The following is an 11,643-nucleotide window of genomic DNA, read 5'->3' as shown; positions in this document are numbered from 1 at the left end:
CTTTAGCATTACTTCCACAATCATAACACTGTTGTTACTGCCATATCCAGCCCTCATTTTATGCCATTGGATGCCATTAATTGTTTTACTGTCTAAACATTTGAGTACAGATATTGAATAATTATTCCAAGTGCTTCCTTCACTTGGTAGAGTTAAGCATGATTAATCTATAGAATGATTTATATTGTAAAATAATGTTAAATAAAATAAGTTGTAGATACTTGGATATGTTATTAATTTTTCATGATAAACGTGAACCGTTTGTCAGACATGGATTTCTGAAGTTGCTTTATTGGAACAATAAAAAAAATATTCAGTGATTTGCTTTAGCATTTCCATAATTTGGATTGTATTTTTGAATTTGTTTACCCTTTTTCAAATCATGACTCAATAAATTCCAGGAAGGCAACACAGAAAAAGCCATGTATTTAACTTGTGTAGCGAATTCAATGAGTGGCACACCTTCATTGTATTGTATGTGTGTTAATTTAACACCTTTCACCATGTCCCTTACATTTGTGGTTGGGTAGGAAATCTCTAAAATGTGTCTTGAAATGAAGGCCCAAAAAGCAGTTGAAATGACATTTACTCACGTACTGTACAAGTTCTACCTCACTGCATCTCAGAGAGCAATCTTGTGTTTTTTACTCCACTGCATGAATTTATGCATGAATTTGCAGGCAGGTCCTTTGCATAATAAGATTTTTACAAACAAAAGTGGATTAGATTATAATAGATTAAATAATCCAGCAGCTACAACCTTAAAATGCTGCTTACAGTAATTATAATCAGTGATACATGTACTTATTGCTGATACTACTTTTGTGCTTTTACTTATGCAAAAGCTTTAAGGAAGAAGGTTTAGCCTACTTGTGGCACAGTATGTTTTCAGTGTGACATTGCTTTCACTGAATTAAGATTGTCCACCACTGCATAAAAGGGAGCCATTTTTGAAAAATCAGAGGGGAAGAAGTATACAAAACGTTACATTTATTATTACATTGTAATATTTTTGCTGTTTTTAATCTCACATCCAGTGTGTGTGTACAGTATTCACACCACTTCCACAAACCCCATTTTGAACTACCACATGCCAAACTGCTAGGATTTGGATTAATACTAATACTAATGAATGAAGTACTTATGCATCGAGCTTTGAGTCGTTGATATCTACCTGGCAGTAAGTAGTTTTTCCAAATCTGAACATTTAGCTTTCAACTGTAACAACACTTAACATTAAGTTGTCAACTGTTAAACTGTAACGTTAGTGACAGACGGTTGATCAAACAAACACGCGTGTAACAGAAATGGGTGGGGCGGAAACTGTAAACTAATTAGTTGTGCTGTAGCACTTGATTTCTGACAGGGATAAGTTAGCTGTTTGTAACGTTACATCGGATGGTTGCAAAGATCATCAAAAATGTTCCGTTAGCGCTTTAAACTTGAAACGCAAAATGCGATGCTATCTTAACGCATTTATCCTCTGCATGTTTTCACCTTCTTTTCAGTTTTATATGTGTTCAATCAACTAGCCTCCACTTTGGAGGACAGAGACGCATGGGACCTGAAGGAACAAGGGACACCCGACAGGAGCAGTCATGACACCGGTCACCGTCTCAGGAAAAGGCCAGGACTGGCAGGCCTTCGAGACCGTGAACGAGGGTTTGACAGGTAACGTTATCTTAGCTAGCTAACGTGAAGTTAGTCTGTCATCTAGCGTTAATTTAATTTAACACATGAGCACATTAATAACTTAACGTCAATGTTAGTCATTTAAACAGTTAAACACTTTTTGTTGCTATAAAGTTGTCGTGGCTGTTAACAAAATAATACATGATGTTGCTGTGGAAACGTTGGTTGACTTATTACAGCTAACAAGCACACGTTAACGGCACATAGTTTATGTTAGCTACCGAGCTGATGGTATATATAGTATATTCAGAGTTTTAATTGTGCTGTTTTTGCAACCACATAACGTTATGTGTTCAACACGGCTAATGCTATCTTGTACAAATCTATTAGCTACCACCTGTTAGCTAGCTAGGTAATTGATTAACCGCTGTTAACTCGTTAATTCTGTGCCTCGGTAGCTTTTGGCTGGATTTAATGGACGGCCACCTGTTAAACAACTAACTCTAGGAGGCAGTTCAGGCCATATCTAATCCCAAAACATGTAACATAGTTCTGGTGTCCAAGAGATGAATTTAACGTTGAGGATCCAAAAGGTCATGTTTTTATTCTGTCAGGTGTAAATCACTGTCAGTTTCTACTGGAATCCATATTGGAGACTGCCTGCTGATGTTTGTGGAGTGAACTGCATTTTGGAATCATCTCTTAGGTATGGCTGATTTTGTGCATCTCTATAAAAGATACCAATGTTCTTTAATTAATAATCAATAGACTTTAACATATTTTCCCCTAATTCATAGGTCCACAGTTCAGAGTAAATGCAGGGCATATTGCTGCGCTCACAGTGTACTTTGTGACTACTCTTAAGTACATGTTGACAACAGGTCAGTTGTTAGTAATTTGGTGAAATGTTACTTGTCATAGATTGACATTAACATATATTCATCATTAAACATGCCAGTATCTTATTAAGATTTCTAATCCTACACACAGTACTGCAGTCTAGGCAGAGCGGTAACTTTAGGTTTTCTAGATTTAATGTAAGTGTTGGCAGAGAGAATGATAACAGAGGTTTTGGGGGGCTTGTTTGAATTTGTCTTGCTACAGTTTAACCTATGCTGGCATTATCAGATGTACATATGAGGGATAACTAGAGCCTTGTGCAACATTTTTCGAGTTTGTGAATAATAATTATGTATGTAGGCTTGCAATACAGTGACATGTATACAGAGCGAGATGATTTGAACATTGCAAAGTGTGACAAGTTACATTCATGATTTTCAAACTTGAAAGTAGTAGTTAACAAGGAGCACTTGCAGGCAGCACAAAGCATGAGAGAGTCCTGTTCTACATCCTTTCATTAAACCTAATGACAGTTCCAACCCTACAGGACTGAGTAGCGTTAAGCTGAGTCCGGTGATATCTTCATTAATTTGTTCTCTCCTGCACCTGTCAATGTATCCATGCTGTTGTAAGAGTGAAAGCCGGTGTTGATTACTGATTAATATTGCTTTGTCTTGGCTTTTAGAGGGAGGTCAGGCTCTGAAGTCAAGGAACGTAGTGATGAGAGAAGTCACTTGGCTGTGGTGGCCTGTGGCCCCAGATTAGAGGAGACTCTCACCATGTTGAAGTCTGCTGTTCTCCTCAGCAAAAAGCCTCTGCACTTCTACATCTTTGCTGAGGATGATCTACATGACAGCTTCAGAAATGCTGTAAGTGTCTTCCCAAACACCAGAAATTTCAGTTTCTTAAAGCAATAGCCCAGTTATGACTATATCTGTGTAAAGGATTTCTTATGCTTGTCATCTGATGTTGAAGGCATGTTTGAGAAACAGTCTGCTCTCTGCATGCATGCATGTATTTACAGTAAAGCCTTCTTTTTATACAGTTCCTGGCCCAAAGGCTGAGGTGTGTTTGTTTATATCTTTTCTTAAAGCTGGACTCCTGGCCCAGGATAGTTCAGACTAAGTTTAACTTCACTATCTACCCCATCACTTTTCCTAAGGAGAATGCGAAGGAGTGGAAGAAGCTCTTCAAACCATGTGCCTCTCAGAGGCTCTTCCTGCCAGTAGGTCTAGAGTCATCCTTCATGCATGTAACTTGTAACAATTACACATTTACAAAATTTGCTCCTTAATTTTTTGTGATCTATTTTCCAGCTGATCCTAAAGGAGGTGGATTCATTGCTCTATGTGGATACAGATATCCTTTTTCTGCAGCCGGTAGAGGACATCTGGGCCCTCCTTTCTCAGTTCAATTCGAGCCACTTAGCTGCCATGGCTCCAGAGCACGAGGAGCCACGCATCGGCTGGTACAACCGCTTTGCTCGCCACCCTTACTATGGCAAAACAGGCATCAACTCAGGAGTCATGCTCATGAACATGACGCGCCTCAGGGATAAATATTTTAAGGTAATGTGCAGGTCGATTTTCTGTCTTTTTGTTTGTTTGGTTTTTAGTTTTTTGCAGTTTGTTAATCACTTTTAGCTGTTATGTGCTAAAAGTTTGTACTTTATCTTGTCAATTTAATATACTACTGTGATTTTAAAATTCACAATGTGGATAAGTGTACTGCTCACCTACTGTAAGCAGACAAAGAGCACTCAACAGGTATGAAATATATAGAATGTTATTATGTCCAGGTCTGAAATTCTTCACAATTCCACCTCAATGATTATGAGAAAAGTGTGAGTCTGTGCTGATGGAACCATAACTACTCATTTAATGTGGGCCATGTCATTGTCCGTAGGCTGTGTCAGTTAATACCTTTGGACATTTGTTGTAAAGAATAATTCTCATCTATTGAGTAATATAAAGCCATATTAACCATCAGCATTTTTACATTTAGTTAATGACTGAAACTTGAGATGTGTGAAATTAAAGAGGTGGTATTATGCTCATTTTCAGGTTCAAAATCTTAATTAGGGGTTGTACCAGAACAGGTTTACATGGTTTAATTTTCAAAAAATAATTTTTCTCATACTGCACATTGCTGCAGCTCCTGTTTTCACCCTGTGTTGTACGCTCTGCTCTTGAGCTACAGAGTGATGCATCTTACTTATCTTTGTTGGGAGTTGCACATGCGCAGTTCCCAGGTAAGGACTACTAGCCAATCAGAAGCAGAGAAGGGCGGGACATAAGAAACAAGTTAGTGTGATCCAAATCAAAGCCGCTTCAGACTGCGACCGTAACCTAGCAGATGTTATAAGTTACACTCAAGTCCACAACCACACAACATCATTGTTCCACATCTTACAATAAACCACTACAAAAATCACCATATTTCAACTCAATTTTACATAAAAATTGGCCAAACAATTTGAACGTTTGCTCAGTAGCTTTCACATCAGGTGTAACATTAGCATTATAGTTATAACTTTAGCTGTGTTAGCCAACGTTTACAACAACTCCGCACTTGAACAGTCTGTGAAGTTACAATGCAGTGTTTATTTTAAATATAATTCACAACCAATAAAGCATACTTACAGGTTGTGATTGTGAATTTCCAGGTCCAAACAGAGTCGGAGTTGCGTCGTCTTTTAGGACTAAACGTTGAACTGTTGCCGGTGTTCTGACGATCTATGCTGCCTTGCCGAAAAATGCTACCATAACGCAAATTGATAGACTCGACTCTACTCGGGCCTGCTCCGTTTTCCGTTGCAGATAGTACCCAGAGATGTAAAGACAGATAAGCGGTATGAAAAACTTTCCAGCTGTGTTTTCCTCTGCCGTTGTTGCTGCAGCGGTCTGTGTGACGGCGGGAGCAGAGAGCTCTGTGAGCGGACGGCTGGCCGGCCTCACACGCTCTTCCCGCGGGTTGGCACAGGCATCCCCCGCAGCCACTTGCAGAGCTCCTCAACTCCGAGAATATTCAAGCACATTTTTGTTTCGCCATCACTTCTTGTAAAACTGTCAATATTTGAAATCTACACAGCTGATTTCACCTCAAAACTTCTCAAAAGTGGATTTAGTGATGAAATTCCATACAAAAACTGTAAAATATAACCAGTCAGCAGTCTGTCATGTTTTCACGTTACATTTTAGTATCCCTCAGCTTGCTTGGAACCTCGTCAGAGGTGAGGTGATACGAAAAAAAGTACCTGGAAGCAGGTACAGGTACTACATTTTTACAATGTAAAACCAAACAAAAGGGAGTCGAGCCAAAGGGCCTCCGCTCAGACTAGCTTGGTTTGAGGGCGTGCCTGACCCCCGCTAGCCACTTGGCAAGCTTTATGATGCGTTTTCATTGTGACATCACAATGAAGTAAGTGAAGGGCTGGACTACAAACGAGCTGATTTCAAGCAGTTCAGAGCAGTGTTTTCTGTGGGAGATGGGAACTCCCTTTGGGCTGGACTTTGGGCTTTTTCACTCTACAAACCCTGTTACATGCACAAAAAAGAAATATAACTCAATAAAGCCCAAGCCAAAAAGCACAATACCACCTCTTTAAGACAATGACTAACCATTGAATACTGAAGGAGGCTTCAGGAATAGCTGTACCACCAACATTGGCCAGCTGAGGTCACTCTTGTAATTCTTTCTAACCCGACACAATGAGCACGCTAAATGGAAAGAGAAAACCGTTTCTTTGAGTTGATGTGAAGGGTTGACAGAGGGCTTAATTTTCCAGAATTGTATATGGTGTATATGGTGTATAGTTGACTCATGTAAAATTATATGAATATGCTCTTGATTGCTATATTTGTCCTTCTAGAATGACTTGACAACAGTTGCACTTAAGTGGGAGGAAATTCTGATGCCCCTTCTCCAGAAGTATAAACTCAATATCACCTGGGGTGACCAGGACCTTCTTAATATCATATTTCACCATAACCCAGGTTTGTGCAACCACATACACAGAATTATTTGTAGCCATGAATGACATTAGTTCAGGACACAAACAAGACTTAACTAGAAGAATGTTTGTTTGTTTTTGAACATTTACCATTACATAAACAAATATTTGAGGGTTTGTACAAACTCAGTTATTTACAATCTTTATTATAATCATGTCTGTGTTGCAGAAAGCATGTATGTGTTCCCCTGCCAGTGGAACTACCGTCCAGACCACTGTATCTATGGCAGCAACTGTCAACAGGCTGAACAAGAAGGCGTCTTCATTCTCCATGGCAACAGGGGAGTTTACCATGATGACAAGCAGCCAGCGTTTCGAGCTGTCTACGAAGCCATCCAAAAGGTAGAGACAGCCTCTCTAACCAGAATATCTGTGGTTTCTATTAAGTAAAAAGTAGAAATAAAATCTTTACTCAAGGGCATTTTATTTGAAAAGGGCTTCTGAATAGAAATGAGTATATCTGTTCTTCCAAAAGTTATTGTTAGGAGTGCTCCAGACACAATCAGCTGAAAAACGTGAAAGGCTTTGTTTATTCTAGTGAGGATCATTTTTATAGGCTTTCTTTTTGGGGCCTCTGTTTCTTCAGAGGGCATTTGGGTAGGTAGATCAGACTATTTGGAGAAACATTTGCTAGTAATTACATTATCAATAGGCACTCCAGGCCATTGCTTTTCTCTTATAGATGCTTCCTCCACCACTGCTTAATCAATAGCCTGTTAAACATTTCCGTCATCCTGTCTTAACTCTCCCAAACCAGATACATCAGCTGCACCCAGCTTCGACCACTCGAGTGGTTCCTTGAGATGTCAACTGAAAGGCAAATTTTTTATTTTAGAGTTAATGCACCTGTTGTTATATAAATTATAATAAGGCAGTTGTTATAACATTTAGGTGAATGCAATACTAATTGGGGTAGTGTCAAAATAGACCACGTCAAAGAGGTCTTGATTTTAGTATCATTATAGGCCAACTTTAAATTATTCTAACACAGTCAATGCAACCATGAGCAATTGTCATTTGACAAAATAAATCTGTTTAAAAACTGAATTTTTTTAGGTTTACTCTGTTGGTGTTTACTACTGAATTACACTGCTTTCCAATATAACAAAATTACAATTAAAAGTCAACATACATGCTTACTTACTTATTATCCCCAAATCCCATGAAAAGACCAAAACCAACAATGTGCTAGTACTTTTTAACTTCTCGAGCCTGTCTGTCCATTAGGGCTGGACGATTTTGGAAAATAATCTAATTGTGATTTCTTTGTTCCCTTTTTTTTTTTTTTTTTTTTTTTAACCAATATTGCAATTGTGATTTAATATGTGATTATTTTTTAAGCTCTTTATCTTCTGTATTATTCAAAACAGATAAGCAATAAATCAGTGTTTAGTACGACCAACACAATAGTAGATAGATACACATACACTTTCTCTCCTATGTTATGATGAAATTAGGTGATGCCTGAATCGCTTGAATTATTATGCGCAATGGTGGAGAAGTAGTATCAAATTATAATAATTTCAGGGAAAGATAATTTGAGTCAAGTCATGCAGTTAAATAATATATCATCAGGTAGCCCTACCTACAGATAACAAACACAAAGTTCACCACAGTGTGTTATACAGTAAGCGAATCAAATCTTCACAAGAGCAAGAACACCCCCATACCCTCCCCAATTGTAAGTCAGTGCAGCGTAGCGTGCCAAGTTGATGCTTCCTCTGAAGACTGTTTTACACTCGCGTATCATGTGACCACAGTGGAATTGCACAATTTGCGATTAGAAAATCTCATTTTATCATATCACTATAATATCACAAATGCCTGTGACTATAATATCACAAATTATACAGCCCTACTGTATATTCCTTCCTACATGAAGATGTAAATCTTTAAAAGCAGGCTATGAGTAAATACTGTCAGTTTCAGACTAACTGCCAGTGTATCGCTGGCACTTGAAAATGAAGACAGAACTTGGATTAAAAAAAGTATGACATCTATCATATTTACTCTAAATGTGTTTCAGCGTTGAGAGCTTAACAGTCCGCTACACATTTGTCATCAGTGAGCAAGCAAGTCAGCCGGAGAGCTCTCTCACTGCTTGCTAGTGGCTCGCCTTCGATCTGCTCTTGTCGATTTCAGCACACCGGTCAACATGCAGGCAGCAATCAGGGGGAGCAAGGGAAGCTTCATTAGCTGGTCTCCATCCATTACCGCCACAGGGCCCAGCCTGGCCACTATCAGTGCGGGCAATGTTCTCAGCCATTAGGAAAACGAGCAGGCTTCATTATGGGGCACTCGGCCCTCATGCTTCCATCAGTCTCCCCGACAGCACAAATGCACAGACAGCATCCAAGACAGCACGTACCAGACTCCACCTGGTTTTAGGAGGAGGAGGAGTGCTCCAGTTTGTCATTAGTAAGCATAATGCGTGTCCTGTTTTTAAGATACGGGTCTTTGTAGTGTACAATAAGCCTATTAGACAGACAGTCTAACTGAAGATCCTTTTTTAGTTATAAGCTATATTTTGTTGAAGCTTTTATCAACGCTTCCTGTTGCTCCAGCTCCTCAGGCCCTCTCCCACTTTGTTCCCACTCAGTCCTTTTGAGGACAGCATCCTAAAGCCTGGAGCGGGCCATTCTGGAGGAAACTGTCATTTCCATCCCACCAAGAGCTCCTTAGTCAGCCCGGCTCCCAAGGCAGGCTCTCCCAGCCAGCAGAGGAGCTTGCAATAAAGGGCACTACCATTACCCGGCCAAGCCCACAGAAGAGTTGTAAAATTTTTAGTGCTGATGCTAGTTTGAGTCATCATGATGGCTGTGTGGACAACGCACCAGCAGCATCCACATAAAAATCGATAGGAGGCTGTTAATGGTGCTTTATTGTCTGCTCCAGTATATGAGAGATAATAAAGAGAGTGTGCTTTGAGTAACCTAATGCCTGGCCAAACTAGAGTCAAATGAGATGCTGTAAATAGCGATTTCTTCTTATTTACTAGACCAGTAAAAGAATGGTGTACCTCAATATAAAAACAATGAATTACACACTGTACCTGCCTTATTTACATACTGGATGTTGTAAAAACCTTGGCTGCTAGTAACTGGGTGAAGTGCTGGGAAGTGCTGTTCACTTGGTGACAACAAAAGCATACAATAATGAAGCAGATCTGGAATGCTGCTGGTATAGCTTTCACCAATGCTGTCACGGCTTACTGAGTCCATTCTCGTATAGTTGTGGTAATAGATATTCATCATCCAAACGCACTCTGAATTGACGGATATGAATCAAATGCAGAATGTTATTGACTTGAAGTGCCAGTGAGAAATGTGGCACTTAATTCGCATTATTTGAATGCAGTTCTTTTTGTCACCTCATGGCTGTTACAAGAGGCAACAGTTGTAGAAATACAAATCTTCTTGTTCTTTTTGTTAAGCATGTTTTCAGTCTTTGAGTGCTGGCAGGAACAGGACAAATCTAAAATTAAAGTAGTTGCAGCCACAAAACCGACACATTAGAAATATAATACCTGCACATTTTTCTTTTGATCTCAGTACAAGTTTGGTGATAACATGGAGACCTCACTGCTTCGCCCGCTAGAAGAGTCGCTACAGATTACCACGAACACCTACTGTGGAAGAGCCAGTCACCTGTTTACAAAGAAGTTAAAACAGAGCATCATTTCTCTACAATGAGATGTCACACAGAGAAGATGATCAGAACTGTATTTATTATATCATTCCATGGTTAGTGTCTTAATTTCTCTCTAGATGTAGAGACTTGGATTAAGGCACTCCTGTGGAGACAATGAGCTGGATAACACACTGAACCCTCATCTGTTTACAAACTGCATATCAAGACTGTAGAAATGGAGAAGGATAATCTGGGCAACAGGTTGTATCTTTATTTTTAAGTAAAGGCAATGCTTGTACACACAACTGGGTCACAAATGCTTTCTCACCATGGTGGGAAATGCACTGAATCCACTTTGGCCTGCATAGATTTTGGACTTTATAAATGACAAGAAGGACACTCTTTTATTTTATTTTATTTTATTTTTGGGGGGGGGGAGAATCTGCAATTACTTTATACGATTGTCTAAGGCCTTTGGGGGGGAAACACACCAGGGTACTTAAAAACGCTGTTCTTATTGAAATTATTTTTAGAGTTTGATATTGAGAGTTGTTTTAATATATTTTGCATACATGTTTTTGTCACAGTATATAATGGAAAATGGTAGTTATTTTCAGGTACTTAATAGTTACACATGACGTCTTTATCGTGTTTTTATTGATCAAAAATGCTCATTAATAATTTGTAATACTTATAAAAGTATCAGTATTTATTATTGTTCAACATCTATGACAGGAAGAATATAAGGTGTCTTTTTGGTGTACCTTTTTTAAAAATGTAACATGAGGGTGTCATTTCATATACTCTGGTATGGGAATATTCAAAGCAGTGTTTATTGTACATTGTATTAGTGGTTAAGTCATTTCAGTAATATTTTTTCCTATAACTGGAACAATGTCATAAAGAGTATTTGGTATTCAGTAAAGTCAGCTAGCGTCATGAAATCTGCTCCCAGACTGGTTTAACAGCAATTTGCACTATTGATTTGAGAAACTGAGGATTGTAATAACAACAATCATACATGTGATTTTAATGTTTTAAAAGCCAGCATAGACATTTAAATGTATATGAAATAAATGGGAAATAAATATTTGCATTCTGTAGTATCTCTAAAATACTTGCAATAAGGTTGAGTTGAAAAAGTCATAGCATTTTAAATGTGACACAACACTAAAAGTACTTGATGGTTTGGAATTTCTTTTTGTTACTTCAAAAGTAAATACACCAGTATTTTGAGCTGCAAATACACTTAACCCCTGAATGTATTGCCAAAAATAAAGGAATTAAGGCAGATGAATTCTGCTGTAATGAAATTATTTGGCTGAAATTTCTTAAGGTTTCACTTGGAATGCTCGGTTCTCAGTTTCTTACATTTTATATTGTATTCTTATTAAGTCTTTTGCATCAGCCATCAAAACCACTTTGCATAAACTGTATTTGATGCCCACTCACTCCACACAAAGACCGAGCATGAGCCATGTCCTGGAAGGCAGCAGCAGGCTGAAAATAGGAAATTAATGTGAGTGTGA

At 38.6% G+C, this 11,643-nt stretch overlaps 1 protein-coding gene across 1 annotated transcript; it reads left to right on the top strand.

Annotated features, from left to right (window-relative positions):
• The first annotated feature begins 1,353 nt into the window (after positions 1-1,353).
• LOC119915252 (glucoside xylosyltransferase 1-like) lies at positions 1,354-11,427 on the top strand. The gene is given in 10 exon segments (XM_038734799.1): positions 1,354-1,485; positions 1,488-1,671; positions 2,247-2,263; positions 2,266-2,338; positions 3,158-3,341; positions 3,566-3,697; positions 3,789-4,040; positions 6,344-6,467; positions 6,654-6,826; positions 10,036-11,427. Coding segments are annotated over 10 exon segments (1,311 nt in total). The 5' UTR covers positions 1,354-1,454; the 3' UTR covers positions 10,177-11,427.
• Positions 11,428-11,643: the final 216 nt, after the last annotated feature.

The sequence above is a fragment of the Micropterus salmoides genome, unplaced genomic scaffold (assembly GCF_014851395.1).
Source record: "Micropterus salmoides isolate LMB-PRFRI ecotype aquatic unplaced genomic scaffold, ASM1485139v1 Ms_hic_scaffold_2011, whole genome shotgun sequence".
Lineage (NCBI taxonomy): Eukaryota > Metazoa > Chordata > Actinopteri > Centrarchiformes > Centrarchidae > Micropterus > Micropterus salmoides.
The sequence above is the reverse complement of the archived record's forward strand: the minus strand, read 5'-3'. Positions and strand labels throughout refer to the sequence as shown.